The sequence below is a fragment of the Kryptolebias marmoratus genome, linkage group LG4, assembly GCF_001649575.2.
Source record: "Kryptolebias marmoratus isolate JLee-2015 linkage group LG4, ASM164957v2, whole genome shotgun sequence".
In the NCBI taxonomy this organism is placed as follows: domain Eukaryota; kingdom Metazoa; phylum Chordata; class Actinopteri; order Cyprinodontiformes; family Rivulidae; genus Kryptolebias; species Kryptolebias marmoratus.
In genome coordinates this window covers 21,056,650-21,077,970 of record NC_051433.1, presented here as the reverse complement: position 1 = coordinate 21,077,970, position 21,321 = coordinate 21,056,650, and the positions used below count along the sequence as shown (strand labels likewise).

The 21,321-nt window shown below is 41.4% G+C and overlaps 1 protein-coding gene across 3 annotated transcripts in view; it reads right to left on the bottom strand.

Annotated features, from left to right (window-relative positions):
• Positions 1-11,380: 11,380 nt before the first annotated feature.
• The window catches only part of LOC108244093 (monocarboxylate transporter 2-like), a 43,171-nt gene continuing 33,230 nt past the window's right edge, over positions 11,381-21,321 (bottom strand). For 2 of the 3 annotated variants that reach the window (XM_017429986.3, XM_037975257.1), the window contains exons 3-5: positions 19,904-20,047; positions 17,745-18,557; positions 11,381-14,151 (exon numbers count right to left, since the gene is read on the bottom strand). In XM_017429986.3, the coding sequence (XP_017285475.1) occupies positions 13,868-14,151; positions 17,745-18,557; positions 19,904-20,047 (1,241 nt within the window). In that variant the 3' untranslated portion in view covers positions 11,381-13,867. Of the gene's footprint in view, positions 14,152-17,744; positions 18,558-19,903; positions 20,048-20,137; positions 20,438-21,321 lie in introns of those variants that run through there. The other variant, XM_037975256.1, reaches the window with a different exon arrangement.

Below are 21,321 nucleotides of genomic sequence, written 5' to 3'. Positions count from 1 at the left end.
CCCCCCCCCCCCTCCCCCCCACCCCCGGGGGGTTTTTGGCCTGGAAATGACACAAAGTGAGGAAAGAGCCTCCATATTCCAGAATCAGTCATCTTATCTGCAGGGGGAAGAGGACGAAGGACAAAGCGCGCATCGGCCCACCTCCAGGCGGATGCTCACCATGGGAAATCCATGCACGCGCTCCCTCCCCTGCACACACACACACACACACACACACACACACACACACACACACACACACACACTCTCCGGTGTATAATATTTTATGTGAGTTTTAAATATGGCTTCAGAAGAGGATTATGCAGGGGATGATGCAGGCAAATTATAGTTTCCAGGGCCCACTGGGGTGTCCAACATAGAGGTGGGTTTTTTTTCCTCCTTATTTTATACTTTGAAATGTCTGCCGTTCATTTAATATGAAAAGCCATAGTGTGTTACCATGATAGGTTTCAAGTTTAGGGGGAAATAAAATAATTTGGTGAATAAATGCATTTCAAGCAGCTGTTTGGACACACCGGAAAAACATGTTGCAAATGTTGTTAAAAATGGCAAAAAACATGCGAATGAAACGGAAGAAATGTCCTAAAAAGTAAACACTCATTTGGGATTTATGCGCTGTAACTGTTCAGGCAATCACAGTCACGCTCAAGTCGCCGCATTCTCTCTGCTCACACTGCGATTGGAACAAAACCAGCTGTTAACATGGCGCCGATAATCACCACATCGGTGCAAGAAGGGCTGGAAATAACAGTGTGCGGTGTGGCTTACTCACTGCAAGGTCAATATCTGCCTGAGCCCGCATGACAGCAGACTGATTTCAAACTACACAGACAGCTTTTTGATGAGATGATTTTTGAGAAACTGCAATGAAAGCCTTTGGGATTTAGAACCCTGGCACATGGGAAATACAATCCAGTGTATAATGGGACAAAGGTGGTTTGGGGGGGAAAAAAAGGAATAGATCAAACTCCCACGGGGTGATGCGCAGCATACCAAGTCTTCTAAACACTACTGAAGCATCAAGACCTGTGAGGAACATTTTGTGGCTTCCTCTCGTAAGCTAAAGGCCTTGTTTCTCTCAGAGGAAGAGTAAGTATGACTGCGAGAAATAACTCTCCGTGGCCCGTGTTGGCGCTGTGAAATTACCCCAGTGTGTTTCCTCGAATCTGCACGACAACGAAAAAGGCGAAATGTCAACACCATTTTTTTTTCTTTTCTCCCCCCACCAGTGTTTAGGAAAAGTGTGACCAAAGGAAACGTCCTCGGAGAGGGAGAAGGTACACAGAGAGGAGAATTAGCCGAAACATTCGCGTTCTCCCTGATGCTTCATCTTAATTACCACCGTGCAAGCCATGCAAATCCGATTGGCCGTTTATGCCAGGAAACTCATAACCACAGTGTGATATTAATTACTCCGGTAGGATTCATGCTATATTTGATATGCACAAGGCGTTGTGGCCATTACCAGCCTCGTGTTTCAGCCTCAGCCCTGTGTGTCAGCGGTAATCAAGTCTAATCGTTGACAACAACACATTCGCCAATCAATAGAAGATGGGCAGGGTCCTTTGATGGTGGAATTTTAATCTCCTTTTCCTCCTTTGTGTGTGTGTGTCTTAATCTGTGTCGATATCCTCTTAATATCTTTCACACGCAACTCTATTAATTTCTCTTCGAGGTTGCTCATTGGATTTCCTGATTTAAAACCCGCCTTTTATGTCCCATTGTTCGTAAAGCTATTAGATTAAGTGGAGTCAAATGCAATTACAGCACACAGCTGTTCCCTGTGAGCCTATCTGCTGGTTTTGAAGGCAGAATGAGGAGGGAAGATGTGCATGCCATACTGTGATTATCGTTTAATGTTCCCAGTACTCCTAAAGCATGATGCGCAGAGTAAGATAAATGGGGGGGGAAAGTGAGACTGAGAGAACAGAATGAGAAAACTAAAGGGGGAAAATGAAGGCTGGGTGACTGACAGAGAGAGCGAACTCGCCTGGAACTTCATCAGTGGAGCAACACTGACCTCTCCTGGCAAACACTCCTTCCTTTTTTGTCTCATGCACTGGAGCGGCTTAAAAAATTGCTTTCTTAAATCATCAACTATATGAGTGAGCGGGACCATAGATCAAGAACGCTGAGGAGCAGAAATAGTAAGGAAAAAAAGCAAAAAAAAAAAAAAAACGCTGCGCCAATTACTGGTCCAGGTTCTACATTGGTCTTATAAAAATGCAATCAATCACCTGCTCCAATGTGGGCTACACACACGGTGCAATCCACAGTTTAACGCACAGGAAGAATAAAAGGTCACCGGGGGAGAGGTAACAGTGTGTTTCTGCTAATAACCTTGTTACACTTTTAGTGAGCTTTGAAATTAGATGTACAGAGACGGGGGGCGGGAAAGCTGAGATGATAGCAGAAAACTTTGTGGTTTCTTTTAAGACAGCCTCCAATCTCTAGTAAGTTTCAGGTTTTAAGACTGGCACTCAGGACCCCTCTGTGAAGGAGTTCCAATATCTGGGCCTCTTGTTCTCACTGACAATGGTAGGATGGCGCAGCAGACGGATCGATGATCAGGGCCTTGTCCGCAGTAGTGGGGGCTTTGCTCCAGTTTGTCGAGGTGAGTCGAAAAGCAGAGCTCTTGATTTACTGGCCTGTCTGAGGTCCAACCTCACCTATCGTCATGAGATATGGATCGTAGCTGAAAAAATGAGATCATAGATACAAGCAGCTGAAATGAACTCGGCTCAGGGGAAGAGCTTTGTCATGTAAGGGGAGCTCCAAGTAGAGTTGCTGCTCCTCCCCATCAAAAGGAGTCAGCTGAGGTGGTTTGGACATCTGATCCCGGGCGCCACCCTATGGAGGCAGATCTAGAAATCACTGAAGGAGTTATGTATCCTCTCTGGCCTGTGAACGCCTTGGGGTTCTCCAGAAGGAGCTGTAGAGTGTTGCTGCGGAGAGAGAAGTCTTGATTTCCCTCCTGAACCTGTTGCTTCTAGAAACCCAGACCCAGATAAACAACAGAGTGGACGGATAGGCTGAAGATGCCAGTTGAAGCTCATGCAATTGGAGTTTGTTTAAAACACAGTAGAGAGGGGAGGTTAGTGCAAGCCCAGATGCGATGGTTCATTTATATGACTGAGTGCGGTGCCAGGGATAACAGAACAAGTGCAGCGGGAGCCAAAAAGAGCAGGGATGTTGAGAAACACATCATTGACCTTGTGTTTATCTTTTTGTTGTGGCTTAGATCTGCACAGAAATACCGTAACTGATCCACACAATCATATCAGTGTGTGTACTGAGTTTGTTCAGCTGCACAACGTTACGCTAAAAACCCTGCAATCAAGCGATCAGAGACCATGTTCAAAACCATACTCCCCCCTGTGTGGGGGTGGGTTTATGTCTCCCAGTCATCCTCTGCCTCAGCTAATGATGCCCTGGCATGTGCTTTGTAGGGCTGTAGCCATTCACAGCGCTGGCATGAGTTAACGGCCCCAGCACCCCGTGCCCTCAGTAAAGTGATACGTCCAACTGGCTGAGTGGTGGACATACAGTAGGAACTGAACAGATGCCACTCATTCCTGTTAGCCAAAGTGACCCAGCAATGAGCTGGCTAAGCACCTAAAAAAGCAAGCTCGTAATGAGAGAAAGTCTCTGCTGGATGACGACGCAGCGTGGAGCCTCACCACAGTGGCCGTTTTCTCTGCTCCGCTACATTCTGTTTGTCCTTTTCCCCGTTCTTGCCAGTTTTTAGACAGATAGCTGCAATTCTTAATTCACTTTGTCTTCTTTTATGATTCCTCTACCCTTTTTCATCTTCTTTTGCCAACTCAAATATTCAGTTCTGGGTTTTTTATTATTATTATTATTATTATTAGTCTCGTTCTCTATTTTGCAGACACAAAAACTCAGTCTCGGTGTCCTCTTTCTGAGCAGAGTTTGGGTGTTTTTATGTCAGTACACGCCGGTATAAATATGCGTGCGTGTGGCCGACAGCTGATGTACCCTATGGCATATTGAGGTAATAAAAAGCTCCTCCGTAGAGACAGCTGTGGCCCTCTAATTAAACACCTCCTAAGCGACCTTATTGCTGGCGCCAGTTGCCATAGAGTCCGACTACATCTTCTGGACCCCTTGCTGCATCAAACAGCATCTTCCTCCTCTGAATAAAATGAAAAGTTGGAGCTGAGGAATAATAAATAAATAAATCTCTTTCAGACATAAGGTATTGAGTCAATAAATGCTGGTTTTCACATTTTAAAAGGAAAGTGTAAAGAGTCACAAATTTAGGAACTGCTGGTTGATGGTCTGTTTGCGTTAATGCTGTTTACTCTGACAGCAAGTTTTGTTTTTTATATTCTTTGCTTCCTGTTTTACTGAAACACACAGAGACTGCTTCAACTGTATCGTCAGATGGTCTCAGTTAATGTTCTTTTAACTTGTTTCCTTCCTCCAGAGTTCCTTCCTTTTTCCTTTTCGTGTTCGAACACCCCGGCCAGATTTAGTTTCACAACACATTCATTTTTGACATTCTTTGTTTGCTTTGCACTACTCAGAATTTCTGGATTTTTTTTTATTTCTAATTAAGTCATCCACTTAAAATACACATAAGATATATACATTTATCTTTGACTTAATAACAAAATTCTTCTGAACTTTTAAAACTTTGCAAAATTACAAAATTAAATATAAAAACAATAAGCTGTGTGTAATATGAAACTCTAATCAGCTAACTTACTGGTGTATAAAAATAAAAATAACAATAAAGGACAGACCTTTCCAAGAGTGTTTTCCAATATGTTTAAATCACTTCAGGCCTGAGCAAGCACACTTTTAGTTAAAGTAAAACGAACACTGAGGCAGAAAACTCTCTGTGAGTGTGTGTGTGTGTGTCAGTGTATGTGTGTGTGTTAGGGTCAGGCCCCCTGAATGAAGGTGTCCTCTGATTATGTTCGTTCTGAGGCAGGGGTGAGCGCGACAGATGACTCAGCACCTGTCACCAGCCGAGCGCCGCTCATCACTTACCGACTCCATATGCTGCCCATTAAAGTCAGACACGTGGGCACTCGGTGTTCAGAGTGCACACACCTGGTGACCCTCTGCACATCTGTTGACGAAGTCTTGAAATGCATGCAGGGAAATGGAAAAAAAAAAAAAAAAAACTGGACTGCTAAAAGTGAAGAGAAGGAAAAGAAACATTTATGAATTCATGTTTCTGGGACGATCCCAACAGGAATGGGTCATACAAATGACAAAACATGAAAATTAGAATAAAATTTCATTTGGTGCAGCACTGAGGTAAATGTATATTATCACTACATGTGTTCATGCAAAATCCAACATCAGAAGGCACCAGGGAAACAGGTGAAGGAATCCTATTTTTAGAATCTATAATGAAGAGATTTTAGTCTGATCTGTTTACACTTTCAGGATGAATGCTTCTGAAAGTCTTTTATCCCTTCAGCCACTTAATTGCTTTGTTCAAAGTAACAACAATACGGTCATTTGCGGGGTTGTAAAAGCTGCATGGAGGCCGTTTAACCTGAATTAGACCCTTACCGGAGAATGGCCAGCTGTAAATTGCCACCTGAGAGAGAGTTGGAGTTTAAAGCAGGAGAAAAATGTCCTCTCTCTGCACCGGCGACGCTGCTGGAAGTCGATATTAAGTGTGTTTGTGGGAATGGGAATGGGAATGTGTGCATTAGCTCATGCATGTACGATTACAAGAGCATCTTTCCTGCGTGAGCCCATTATGACTCTGTGTGTGTGTGTGTGTGTGTGTGTGTGTGTGTGTGTGTGTGTGTGTGTGTGTGTGTGTGTGTGTGTGTGTGTGTAAATTCAGGAAAGCCTGAAAGCATGCTTCACTGACTGTGTAAAAGAAATGCAGAGGGCATTCTCTTCAAACGAACGGTATTCAAAGAGCAGGGAGTTTCAAAAAGAGACAGCACTGAGGGCAGCTGAGTTTGAACTGTGTTTGTGCAAAGGAGCCCGCTTTTTAGAAAAGAACAAGAAAAAAGAGCAAGAGCGAGAGAGAAGGAATTCCTGAAGTTCACTCACTGAGATTTCTTGGAGGGAGAGAGAATATTAGCAGGGAAAAAAGAAGAAGAAGAAGAAGAAGAAGAAGAAGGTGGTGGAGCCAGACAGACAGCCAGATAGTGAGTTTACCGACAGACTGGAGAGCGGCGAGGGGAATGTGTGCAGTGAGGGAGCTGTGGACTGGAAGGTAACGAGGAAGAAAGACATGGAGGGAAAGAAAGTGGGGAAGAGAGAGGGACACATACTGGCCTGGGGCACTGCTACGTGCCGTGCCTCTTCAGGAGACTCGAGGAGGAGGAAGGAAAAGGAGACAAAATGAGAAAGAACAAAAACCCACTTTCCGTGCGTACCTATGGGAGCGCATGCAGTGGTGCTCTATATAGCTGCACCAATCTGACCTCGGCACCGCAGGAGTGATGGTTACTGAATTACCGTGTCAATGGCCCGGTGCCCTGTCATGCCAGCTCCCTCACACACACATAATAAACACACTCCATCACCCGTCCGTCCGAACCACACCGCCCAAAGAGAGCATATTAATTATAGATGTACGTTAAATTACTTTCATTACCTCCCCTGCTCAGTGGTCAGGACAAAGACAGGGATGATGGATGGAAGGGGTTTGTTATATCTCCCCAAGTAGCAAACGTCCCTTCTTTTACTTTCCCTAACCCTTTTCCCTCAATACTGTTTTCTAATTTGCATCCGTTCCTCCGCATTTAGCGGCTGTATTACCCTGTTTGTCCTCTTTTCCCTGTATGACCCTTTCCTAACTGTGAACAGACAATGAACTGTCTAGTCTTTGTCATTTGGGAAAGATTAAAGTTGGTAGAAGTTGCACTGAGAAGGTGTGAGGCCGTACTTATACCTTTTCTGTGATATAATACTGAGGACTCAAGATGGTTCCAGAGTTTCATCACTGATGTGAGAGAAGACAATCCATTGCAGCAGATTTTTCTTTCTTTTTTTGGATAATATATTGTTGAAAAATTGTTAACATTCTTGCTTAAATGTAGATGTCCTTTTGACTTCTAGGTCTTGGATTAAACATTTTCTAAACGTTCACTTTTAGACCAAATTTAGCCAGATTATAGTTTAGATATCTATAGTATGAACTTCTTAGATGTCTTTTTTTTTCACCAAAGAATGCTCAGATAAACAGCAGCTTGCTGGTGTAGATTCTCAGTCATCCAGGCCATGGTAAACTCAAAAAAGGTTAAAAAACAAGAACAACTGAACTTCTATTCTGTAGTTGAAGACGTTTCGCTTCTCATCCGAGGAGCCTTCTCAGTTCAGAAATAGACAGTGTGGAGTTGAGCTTTTAAAGCTGAGATATGATGTAAGCTGGATTGCTTGCAAATTGTTCTCACTCTCCTAACAATGGAGGCTCGTTAGAATCCTTGTTTGTCGGACTCACTGATGGGCTACTATGGTCACATGAGTGCAGGTGTTGATTGGAGTGAAACTGACTGGGGATCAGGCCTAAAGCTCCATGATATGTTTTTGAAAGCTGGAATCTGAGACCAGTTCTTAGACAACAGTCTATAAACTACCATGGTCACTATTTAGCAGTTATCGGTTTGCTTTTACTTGCACTCTGTAAATCACCGGTACCCAGATTTTTCAAGAAAACCAGCAGAAAAATGTGCAACCCAACCTTCCTTACAGAAAAACCCCATGAACTTCATATGTGAAAATGTGTAAAATAGCATACAGTATGTGAAACACGTGTCTTGCTCATGTTATATGTGTGATTTTGGAACATTTTCAACATGTTTATATATTTCATGGCATGTAGAAGACAGTAAACTCATGTGGCTTTTCATTCAGGGTGTTTCTGAATGAAATGAACACAAGTTGTAAATAAGCCAATTAAAAATGGAACATACTAACACCACAAATAGTCTCAACAAGAGTTGTTTTATCCACTTTTGACTACTGGTATTGTCTCAAAAGAAGAGCTGCAACAGAAATGTTCCAATCAAAATCATTTAAAAATTATTTTTAATTTTTGGAAATTGACTCAAGAAACCCAACTTCTTGTTTAATAACCAACAGTGTGGTCCGAACCGTAACTTTAAGAACCACTGCTCTGTTCTACAACAAAGGCGTTGTTGCTTAAATGATTTAGTGTGATACCTTCTTGTTTTTTATTATTTATTTATTTAAAGCACAAGAAAGAGTTTTTATTGCACCACCAACAAGCATCACCTGTGTTCGTGCAGTCCCTATAGACACTATGTTTTGCTAAAAGAGCTTGAAAAAGGGAGATGACACGGATGGTTCAATATGACTCAGGTGTGATTCAGTAATTTAAGAAATGTGCCTCATAACTAAACTTTGCGGTGCAGCTTCTTGAAAGCAGCCATCTTCAGTGGAACATGTGACATTAGAAATAGGGCTTTGTGGAACCCCGCTGTATAAGCCCATTTTGATGAGCTTTTGCGAAGAACGTTCTTAATAACACTGGCAGACGTCACATGGTGCCTGACATCCACGAGCTCCTGTGAAGGCGTGGTTAATGCAGAGCTGGCAGATATGATCTAACATTATCCCTGTGTGTACTCCCTGAACAAATAAAGTGCCACGTCTCCTTTCCAAAGGCCACCGTGGGCTGTGTTTACGTGTGGATTCAGACTTCTCCTTGCTTTACCGTGCTCTGTAGGTTCGATGTCACTCCTGCGAGGAAAGCATTACGCTGGTAGCCTGTGCTTTCTCAACACTCTGGGTCTATCTAATCTCTGCTGCTCTGAAACATCCCCTTCAATTTCTTCTGTTGATAGATGCCGCTGCTCTTTGAGCCCTTTGGGAGCACATTCTTTTCTCTTTTACTTCTCTTTGCTTGTGTAAAACCACTTCAGATTCATCAGGTCAGCCCCCTTTTGTAAACAATGGCGATCGGATACGCAGGGATCCAAAGGTCACCAGAAAGGCTGATAATCAACATCCTGACGCCAGACTCTTGCCGGCACTCTGTCTGTTTATGCAGTAAATCATGAGACCTCAGCAGTCAGGATGCTTTTATGAAGAGTGATAACCAATTACAATCACCCCACTTCCAGGCCGGCTACTTGTTAAACAAGAAGTGACAGTAAACTGAGAGTTGTCAATTACAGTTAGGAGCAGCATTTTGCAATTTGAAGCGACAGATGTCATTTAAAGGGATCGTTTGGACCTTTAAAGTTCTCTGGAGCCGTTATCAGCAGGCTGTAACTTAGCTGCAGCAGACAGCAGGCACAGTGATCTCAGTTTAAAGAGTCTGAGAGAAATTTCCCTCATGAGGGAGTCAGACTGAGGCCTATCTCAGAGCAGATTTTTGTCTACAACTAAAATCAGTTCTGGCTTCAACGATACGAATGCTAAACTTTTACACCACCAGCCATTTTGCATCAGTTATTTACATAAACGGCTGTAACTGCTTACAGTGAAAACCGTGGTGGTCTCTTAGACGGTTATATTTTTCCTCACAAAAATAGAAGACATTACGCTTAACCTGCCAGAGTTTTACTTAAACTTGACTCAACAATAATGTAGTGTAAAATTCATAAAATAGTGTTTATTTCTTGACGTCTGAGTTGTTTTAGATTGCTGAAATGTGCTCTGGAATAGCCCCCGGTCTGATTAGCTGTTAGTTTGAGAACCTCTTCTTATCAGTATGACTGCTGTCTACTTCAAGGAAGATACTGACTGCTGGTAACCCATCTTAAAAAAACTGAACTATCCCTTCAATTAATCCTTCTGGAATATTATCCCCCGCTGCTGGGAAAGGCAGGTGATCGTCTAGTTTCTTGCATTTGTGTGTGTGTTCAATTGTCTGTATATTGGCAATGTATTTCCTAAACCACTGGACAGATTTTAATCAAACTCATACATACATATGCAACTGATTAAGCTTTGGAGTCGACCTGATTCAAGATGGCAACCACAACTAACTGACCTTAGCTCACACAAAAGATTGGCTGTAACTCAGTCATTTTTACAGGCAGCAGGCAAATATGCATTTTTTTTTTTTTTTTGCAGGAATGCTACTTTTATTTTGCAGCTAAATCAAGTTTTGCCTCAATGTCACCGCATTTCCTTTGAACTGAGTATAAGCACCAAAGAAAAGAGGAATTTCTCTGCTAAGGCAATCTAAGAAATAAACTTCCTCGCTATACGATTTCCATCCGTTTTCTTTATCCACTTGTTCCTGTTCAGGGTGACAGAGAGCCGGTGCCTAACTTCAGTGGTCACCAGTTCATCACAGGGACACGTAGAGAAGAATGACACAGACAACCACTCTCACTCCCCAGTGACAATTTGGAGTTACCAATTAACCTAACATGCATGTTTTGTTTGTTTTTTTGACTGTAGGAGGAAACCAGAGCACCTGGAGAGGAACATGCCAACTCCACACAGGAAGGTCCCAGCCAGGAGTCGAACTTCTTGCTGCGAGGCAACAGTGCTAACGAAGCTGTTCTATTGTGTAACTTCTCTTTGTCAAATGCATGCCCTAATAAAAGTACTGCAACTTTGATGTTCCTTCATAGCGGAACAATAACGCACTGCCGTATGGTTTGTTATTCAGGACAGTGGATTTTTCGTTTCCGCTGTATTTTTCAACCTGATTCACTCCGCGAGCCTCTGGAGACGCACCGGTCTTTTTTGCTACGAGCACGGAGGACAACAGTCACGGAGCTTTGCAGAAACAAACACTGCGAGAAGGGCGGTTTTGCAGCGGAGGGTCGGCGGGCCAGAGGGGAACAGGAGGTGAGCTGGAATATAATAATGACGAACAGATTCCCAGCCGCCGTGCCCACAGCTTTGTCTCTGGGGAACCTTTCCACCTTGTCATGTCCAAAGACCTTGTGTAATATTCAACAAAGGGACAGGAGATGGGGTGGAGGGTGGCTATGTGTGTATGTCTCTGAGGTTCTAATTTATTGGCCCAATAATTTGCTGATGTGTATGAGGCTGCATGCGGCTCGGAGCAGTAGCCTGGAACATCAGGGGCCTCGCTTCATTAGGCGCTCACACCCTTAAGCTGCTGACATTTCCAAACTTGTTCCCCAGTCTTCTAATTGTCATGAAAAATCAGAACGGAGACACCAATGCCGAGAAGCTTACACGCTGGATCTTGATTTGATGGCATTTCTCATGTGTCTGAGTGTCATTTAGCTCGCTGGGTGAATGAGGAGCATGTTCTCATCCTTTTTATACGTCCTGAATACCACAAGAAAGGAGGTAAAGGAAAGTCAGCTGGACTAGTCACTGTATGTTTATATGAAGAACAGTTTTGAACATTTAAAATAAACCAGCCCAGTGTAATTAGTAATAGATGAACTTACCAAATATTAACATCACAGATACAGAATTTTGAATGGCAGATTTTTATTTCACAAAACAATCTCTCCACACATGTGTAAAGACGTCTCTGGAATTTATAAAGTGTATAAACAAAATAATTCAGCTGCCATTATTAGGATTACTTCTATTATTTCTATTGTCGCTGAGTCTGAGGATAAACACACTCACTCACACGAGCAGCAACAACCTGCATCAGGCCAATTAACAGAGTCCGTTTTCGCCCGAGTAACAAATGTCACTGCGAAATGTCAACACAGAGTGATTACATCGCTGACGAACATGCACCAGCTTTTCTGCCTTTCAATAATAAAGTCCAATTTTATTTATTTTTTATAAATACTGGCAATGTTTAAAAAGATTATTATTTGCTGCAGTTAACTAACCTGTTTTGTTACAAAAAATTCTTGTAAAAAATGTTTTTTTCTTGCACTTGTAAAATATCATACAAGTGTAATGTTGTATAAGCAAAAAAAGGCCTGATGATTGTCTTACAATTAAAAAAAACAGAAAAGTAAACTCTCCCATGACATTCCCCTGAGGTTCTTCACATTACTGCATGAAAAAAATGAGTGTTTCAACAGACAAGATTGTGCTGATTTAGGGAGAGTGAGACGTCACAAAATGGAAAGCATGGTGTGTCACATTCTAGTTAGAAGATACGTTACAGCAAACACTCACAGCCAATCACGGTCGCTCGTACTGATGAAACGACACCAAAAGTCAGGCTTCATGTGGTGATGATGGAAGCGGCATAAACTGTTCAGCAGTTGATCCCAGCTGAGTGTTGCATCGATATATGCACCAAATAATAAAGGAGTAACACTGCTCCTCTCTGTTTTCTGTAAAAAAAAAACAGCATCCTGACAGCCTCATGAATGTTGTATTGACGTGCCTTAAAATCCTGACACTGGTTACAACACCACTGACCCATGCTCCAAAACAAAACAAAACCCCATTCCACATTCCACAGCACTAAAATGCCCATATACCACACACCCCAGAACAAAATCAGATGCTCTTTGGTCAATACTCTGACTGGTCACAGGCAGCTGGTCATAATGTAATACCTGAACTGTGGTTAGAATACTGATTTTTTTTTTTTTTCTGTTGATAAACTTTATTTTTGGCCTACATAGAAAAAATGGAAAAGCAGTGTATATTGTAAACTCTGTGTGCAAAGTTGGAATCTTTCAATATTTGACAGAACCAGTCAGTATACGATTTAAACAGGTTTTTGATAACCTTGAGCAAAAACACCACACTTTCACTATCAGGTGATTTAAAAAGAATATGGTACTATCACTAGTGTTGCTAAAAATCATGTATTGATATATATGGATACCTGCTGTGGGAGATAATTAATCTTAGCCAGCCCAAAAATGGCTATAACTCAAGTCATGTTTACAGATAATGATCTAAAATTTGATATGGTAGTAGCTGAGAGTCCTTCACAACACATTCTATGAGCAGGAGATTTGATATTGTATGAGATTGTGCCTATGTTCTTTTCAACTCTGCCATTTTTCAATAAAAGATGATTTTAAGATGATCTCAACTAAAACAGCAGGGAGCCAGCAGGTTGTTTTAAAATAAAGAACACAACGGTTGAAGACCTGGACAAAACGCAGAATTAGTACCCACTAAATTTGACTTTAATACCAATATTTATTTAGAATAATAAATGTACCTATTGATTTGAACATCAGCTTTTCGCTGTCATTCCTGAACATTGCATTAAGAGCCTTACATGGTAATGTTTGCTAGTTAATTAGCCGGGTTATCGGCCTCAGTAGAAGCCTGCAGCAGGTTGATTATTTGTCTAACAGGCATGCTAACGCTTGTGGCTTGTTGCAACGTCTGTGTCAAAACACTGATACCTTGAGAGGAACGATAGGGGGTGCTGCTCTGGTAGCCAAGCCATGAATGTCTTTTTTTGCTACTTAAAAAAATTACAGTCTACTTGATTTTTTTCTAATAAGGTGCAACGTTTAGGGAGTTTTCCCTCCTTCTGCCATCACACACAGCTGACTGACAGCTTGCAGGATCCCTACGGGGAGTGGGAGTTTCCTCTACGCTCTGTACAACTTGAGAAATCCCTGCACTGACTCTGGGCATATCTTTTTAAAAAAGTTTAAACTGAAGCTGGACTTTGATAAAAAAAACAAAAAAATAAAAGTTGTGGTTTTGATACAGTAACCATTTAAATGTGTTGTTTAAATCAAACAGCCCATGCTGCTGGATATTCTGTTTCATTTGGAGCAGTGTGCTTTGGTCTAAACTTGAATATCTCAACACCTTCCACCAATTTCCCATCAGACATTATTAAAGTAAAAAAAAATACATTTTAAGAATCAGATGTACCCAACAACTTGTATTTAGGCTAAAGTTCATTGGCTTTCTCTTGCCTGTGCTCCAACTCATCAATGAGAAGTTAATGGCAGAGTGGGCAAGCATTTCAGTAAGTCATATTAAAATTAGTCAGTAATTTTGATTAAATTGTTTCTTTGTCACGTTCCAGTCCTGGATCTTCCCTGGCTGTGTTCGTCTCTGTGCCCTTAGTCTCGTTCAGCTCCATCTGTTCCTCCGAGTTGTTTGCCCCGTCCGGGTTCTCGAGGCTGGTTGGGTTCGGCTTTCTGGTTTTTCCCAGATTCTCTTTTTCCAGCATGTGGTAGTTGTACATGTTCATGATGAAGAGAAAGAGCCCGCCGGTCACGATCACTCCTCCGCACATGAAGAACAGGTACTTGTAGTCACCGAAGATGTCCACCAGAAACCCTGCAGCAGGAAGATGCGACGATAATGACGTAAGTCCAAATAAATGTGAGATTTGACCCCTTTATAGCTTTGAAGGTGAACTCTGGTGTGGCTTCCTTTGTGTGTGTGTGTGTGTGTGTGTGTGTGTGTGTGTGTGTGAAAGAGAGTGAGGGCGAACACGGGCCAATTTGAGAAGAGCCACTTTAACAGAGACTTTGACAGAGAGCCATTGCACCCTTCCTGGCTCTCCTGCTTTCCTGGGAAGGCAATTTGGATGGCTGCTACCAAAACGAATCAGAAGTGAAGCCCATTTTCAGAGCCATAAATATCAAGCCCAAGTCTGCAGAAAAATGACAAATGTGCTTTAGATCCGATTTAAGCCTCCAGGTTTTCAGAGTCTTAAGCAAACCTTCGCCTAAAACCTATACAGAGTGGGACTGCCCTTCGGCCATTTCAACAAATAAAACCAAAGACTTTCTTGTTCTTAAGATGAACAAGTTTAACTATTTCGATTGCTTTTTTCATTTCTTAAAGCAGCAGCGTCACATAACATCTACAAAATCTTTTATCCAGACTTTTACCCACTCAATTATCACACATTTTTGGCTCTATGGGACATTATTATCTCAAGCCTCCGAATGTATTATCTGATTGATAGCACTCATCTGGTGCCTGTTCTCAAATGACCACTACGCTCATTAAGACAGCCCTTGATTGGCTGAGCAATAATTATGTCCATCTGGCATAGTCACCCCTTTTTGAATGTATACGCAGCCTAATTATGGCCCAGGTACAGGACTTTAATGACGAGAGTTTGAACTGAGCGTCATTAAACACCCAAAGCAAAAGGCTAATTACCCTCACTTACCTCACTTCCTCCTAATTGGCTTGACCTGAAGGTTTGGACGAGCAGTAACAAGCAGATACGGGATACATAACGATTGTGCCCTCTGGAGGAGAGTGTTAGACATGCAAGGAGGCACTTATTTACCCCATTTAATGAGCCCCTCAGAAAAGGGTCGCTCCAGACAAACTGAGGGGGAAACTATGAGTTTTCACTTCATTAAAAGTCACACTGAAGGCAAAGAAAAAGTTTATCAGCGAGACGGTATGCAAAGCTGATTATCTTACGCACAGCTACACAACTGCTCATCATCGGATTATTTATTCAGAACACTAAACAGCTGCTTAAATCAACGTTAAAAGCTTAGCGAAAGATTGGTGCAGGAGGTTAGCATTATTTATTCTGTGTCTCAAAGTTTTCAGAGAACTTCTTTAAAATCAATAGTGCTGATTGGACAGGACATCAACTAAAACGTTTGAGGATTTTCTGGGACGTTCTGAAGAGAGCTTTGGGATTCGATGGATTGTTGAGATGAATCTCTGATGGCACCTTCTTATCCATCATTCAGGCTGCTATTTGGAAAGTTTGAAAGATGGATGAACGCCTTAAACTCTGTTGTGCTCTTGAACTGATTCATAAGCATTTTTCTAGTGTAAAAATAAAAAATAAAAAGCTACAAGAAAGCTAAATTATCATCAAATTGTCGTCAGATTTCCAGATTTCAGTTCTGCTTCTTGTTCACTACAGTGCCCTTTTTTAAAATGCAGTCAAATCATTCAAACAAACTTTAAATTTGCTTTTTAAATGTTCTAGTCTTGGAGACTCATGGAAGCTCACAAGCAGACATCCCTTTTTCAGGAGAAAATTACCTTTTTCCTTGCAAACCAAAACACGCTTTGCCAATTAGTATTTACAGTAAATACATTTTGATTGGGCTTTGAATCAGAAAGCAATCAGAGTTTGAGTTACTGATTTGCTTTTTGGTCTAAAATGATGATAAAGTGATGTGGTTGTGTAATTCAGAGATGTCTCATCTTATGTTGTGCATTTAATAAAATGGTTTGTGCCTAATTTATAAGCTTCAACATAAAGACAAATAATCATTTAATTCATGGGACAGATCTGATATTCTGAAGTGGGGTTGTGTGAAAAGGTTATGAACACTTGATATCTTACCTTTTTAGGAGATGGCTCTTTGAACAGCCTCTTTTTTTCCAAAATAACAGTTTACCTCTGACCAGAATGACAAGCTAACAGCTAGTCTGAGGGGGGCCGAGAACAAAGTAGATTGCTGCTGTCTTAAAACTACTCCGATCACATCACATACACCAACCCCACACACACATATGTATGTGTATATATATACACATACATATGTGTGTGTGGGTGTGTGGGTGTATGTGATGTGACTCGAGTTGTTTTTTAAGGCAGCAACTCCAATCTATATATATTCACATACATAAGGCTTAACAAAGTAGTTCCTCCTAATAAACATTGTGAATTACTTAACTTGATGTGTATTGTTTTATTCTGTCTTTTTCAACTACATTGAATGAAATGAAATTTAAAATGTTTTTTCGTGATTCATTCTCAGTTTTTGACCTATTTGCAGTTGCAGGGCGGTACAGGTCACGCACCGTCCTATGACATATTCCCCCCTGTGGACACATTCTGCTGGTTTTAGCTGCGTTTTACGACCACTGTAAAACGTTACACCTCACCTGATCTTATTTAATGCAGGAATAGTTGCAGCAAAAACTGGCTGTGTCCAACAGTGGAGATTTTCTGCTAAAAATTTGCACTTATGAGACTAAAATTAGAAGATAAATCATCAGTCAGCAGCTTGGAGCAGACAGACCGGACATGAACAGATCACAGAAAATGAGAGACAGAGAGAAGATATACAACAAGCTCATTTTCTGTGTATGTAACTAATTAGATCAGCCACAGGTGGATCTTATTTATCTGTACTAAGTATACATATACATATATATATATGCCAGCATCACTTCTTTAGTTTTGATTTTTTAGAATTTCTTCACAGAAGTATTTTCACCATTTACCTTTAATAATCTCAAGCATTACTGCAGGAATATTACTTCAAATAAAATGAGAAATCCAATCCAGAAAGCCGTGTACCTGTCTGTCTGTTTAATTTGACCCAGTTCTAATTAAAAATACTCCCGTCTGGGTGGAGGTGGGTGCAAAGGCATCTGTTTCTCTGATCAGACCAGACTGTTCTCACGAGACACAACCTTGACCCTCGGGAAAGAAAAAAGGCGACAACTTTGTGCACAAAAAAGGAATAAAATAAATATTAAGCAACCTATCAGAAAATGCAATGCAAATTGTAACACTGGTGTGGATAAGTTTTTCAGTTTCAGACAATTTTGCATTACATGGTTATGTCAGCAGAAATATTATAATGTGCTGGAAGTGCCCTCGACTTTAATAAAAGAGCTCCAACTAGCATTTGTTGCTGGTATTTATGCTTGCAAAAACAAGAGAAATTTATGTGAAAAACTGTGTATTGCAGATAATAGCATCCACATTACCAGCTTTTGAAATGTTTTAAATTGAAGTTGCTTTAATATGCTAGCAATCTACTTTACGTACATTGAACTCTGTTTTCTCCAAAATGAGGTTGTTCAAAGAGTTATCTACAACAAGTGAGATAATAATTGTTCATAACCGTTTCAGTAAATTCCTAGGGGTTTTATTTTGTACAAGTCTCTTCATGTTTGTTGTGTTTATGTTTGGTGTATGTTACCTGCAGCAGGTGGTCCCAAAAGCATGGGGAAGCACTCTATAATGGTCACCAGTCCAACGGCACTGGGGAAGCGCTGATTTCCCATCAGGTCCATGAGGCATTCGAATATTAGGGCGAAAACCATGCCAAAACCCATACCAAAGAACACAGCGTAGGCCACCAGCAAGGGGTAGCTCTTCATCAGAGGACACAGCAAATGGCATGTACCGTTGAAAATCATGGCAAAGCTGAAGAGGTACTGAACTCTTGCCCTGATCCATTTGCTGTTGGCTAACAAACCAGTGCCAGGGCGAACAAACATGTCAACAAAGCCCATGATGGAAAGCAGGTAGGCTGCAGAGTACTCCTCCACACCTTGGCTGATTGCATAAGCTGACAGGAACACAATGGGTGCATAGGCACCGAAGATGTACATGACATTTCCTATGAGGTAAATGACAAAGCCCCTATCGTTGAAGAAGGTCAAATCCACAAACTTTGTAGCTTTCTTCATACACCTTTGTTTCATCTTAGTGTTGCGTTTATCCGGTTGATCTCCATTCTTCGTTGGTGCACCAGAGGATGGTACAGGAGGCGGAGTTATAGGTCTCATCAATGCACCAGCAACACAACTATTGAGCATCACACCTCCGAGGATGAGCAAACTTCCTCTCCAGCCAAACTGGCCCAAAAGAAATTGGTTGACAGGGGCCAGGACGCAGAGGAACACGGGGCTCCCAGCCATGGCAAGTCCATTGGCTAATGGCCGCTTGGTGAGGAAATATTTACTGATGATGGTGAGGGACGCGTTCAGGTTGAAGCAGAGTCCGCAACCTGTATGCAGAAAGATTGGGGAGAAAAAAGAAAAAAAAAAAAGAGTCCCGTTTTAAAATCCCTGAGAAGAAAAACTCTGGAGAACGTAAACTCCAGAGGGTACTGACTAAATTAAATTACAACTGATTCTGCTAGGCGCTCATTTAGGTTTCATCTCATTTTACTTTTGCCAACTAAAATCTCATTACAGACCGCAGAAATGATTTCAGATGTAATTTCTCCATTTAAGTAGAAATAAATTAGGGAGTCTGGGTAATACTTTCACTCTCCTGCCTCTGTACGCTGAACATATTAATTTAATAGCAACCTAATTTAAGGAAGATGAAGAGCTACAGCTAGGTGGTTATGGTTCTATACTTTTCTATACTTTTCCTTTTTAATGTCAATTTACTGCTCTTGTCTGGATCCATACGAAAGCTCATAAAAATGGGTTGCTCTCCTCTTTTATCCCATCAAAAACAAATCCAAGAAAGTGCTTGTATCTTTTTATCAGAAGGGAATCTGATGAAAATAATCTTGTTCTCAGTTTTCCCGTTGACCTTTTAGCGGTCAAGCATTCTTTTTGTTGTTATCGTTCATTATGTGATTTCTCACCATACATGTCTTTGCCAAGCAGGGACCTGGACCAACCAGAAGAACCCAGCACAGCAGCAACATCATCATACACTTTTTCCATACTGGCTAAAAAAATTTATATTACATGTTTATCTTTTTGCATGTGCAGGTAATTCTGTGCACTCTATGTCAGCATGCCTGCTAGGTAAAAGTGCCTGATACCTACACGTCATTATACCAGGGCCCATGGGAGAATTGCAGGACCGACACACGCCTATGGGCACCACACACAGCTTAGCTACTTGCTGGACCGATTAATCCTTCATAGGAGTTTTTGGCAGAGTAATGTGCCTCATAGGGGTGGCAGAGAGCCCCCATGTGACAAGGGCAATAAAAGACTATCCTCTTTGGGATCAGAGATAGTTCTGTCTTAATTACTGTCCTGGTGATGATCCTCTTGCTGCTCTAACTACACCCCAGGAGTTGTAGCGGGTGTACAAGGCCCAGGACAAACAGCACGGAGGCTTAATCAGTGGAGACAGATCAGAACCAAAAGAGGATGTAATAAGATGCAAACTGCCAACCTCGCTGTAACTTATCTATGGAAGGAATAGTAAGTGCAATGAAAAATACTGTCTTGGTTTTTGGCTGTGAATAACTAACAAACTCCCAAAATATGACGGCAGGTGGTTAAATTGTTGTGGCCTAATTCTCTAGACACTAATGTTTTGAAAAGCAAACAAAAAAAATCAAAGGGACAAAATGAATCCTTATTTCGAACTGTGCTGTACCTCCAATGATGCCAATGCTTAAATAGAGATAGACGATGGAGCTCCCAAAAGATGCTGTTACCATAGAAACCGCACACATCAGTCCCCCCACCATGACTATGGGTCGACTTCCAAAGTGACTGACCAACACACTGCTCACCGGTCCTGGAAAAAAAAGGAATAAAGTCATTATTTAACAAACGAGTGTTCAAAAAGAATAAACAGAATAGATTACAAAAAAACTCGATTTATTACCAAATACAGGGAAAAAGGCAACATCTCAAATGTCGTTTTAAAGACACCCTTCAGTAAAGATGGGCCTGGATCAACCAAATACTGTACAGAGTTTGCCTGAAAATAAAAAGGATTAAAAATCTTACAAGTAATCAGGTTCATTGGTGATATGAGTAGGTACAACACTTTTAGAAGTAGACTTGGTGTATGGCCCAGCACACTTTGAAAAAACAATTAAAAATGTTCAGAACTTTTCCACTTCAAAGGTTGTGAGCAAATAATCGAGTACATTACCGATCAGCTTTTCAGTTTCAGTGTAGAGTTGTCAAGAAGATATTATATCATTCTCTACAGAGTAAAATATTAACAGATTTAGAGACAGAAAACAGATTTCCATGACGTTATCTCCAGATTACAGTTATTCATCTTATCTACAGAAAACACGACTTGTTTTCTTGGGTTAATAATATATTTATTTTGACTTTACAAAAAAAAGCTAATTTTTTTGTGATAACTAGAAATGATTTCAGAGTCACAATTCAACAAAGGTAGTATTTCTTCATTAGAAATCAGTACAATCAGGCTGGCAACTGATTCAAGCTGACAATGTTGAATGAAGTAACATTTACTACTTTTCAACCCATCACTGATATGGATCATGTCCGAGTGTCATGACAGCAATACTTACTGATGAATCCGGGTGTAATTCAAGAACTACTCATTTTTTTCATCATAATCATCTCATTGTTAAAAAAAGAAGGCAGCTATATACTAAAAACATGAAAAACAATGACTAGATGTGCTCAAAACCTTGAAAAAAAACAGTTTTTAGTGAACATTATTTCACTGTGTCCTCAAAAGCAAGTTAAATTAAAGCTGCAAGCAGCGTTGGACGGCCCTCGCAGCTCAGCGCCGCTTCGGCCTATGGCGACTGCGGGAACTCTGGCGACCGCCTTCTACGCTCTCACGCACTTCCCGCGTATTTCCCTTGCACTTCCCACGCCCTCCACTAGGTGGCGTTCTTGGCAAACGTCCTCAATCGCCTTCAGTCCGGATCATTACGACTCCTGTCGCATGTTTTGAAGTTTCACCCTCCTACGATGAACGGTTCCAGAGTTAGAGCATGTGTGCTGGTGCGACCTTGAACTTTGACCTTGTGACCTTGAACTTCAAAGTCCTGGTCCTTGACCCATGAGGGTTCTGGC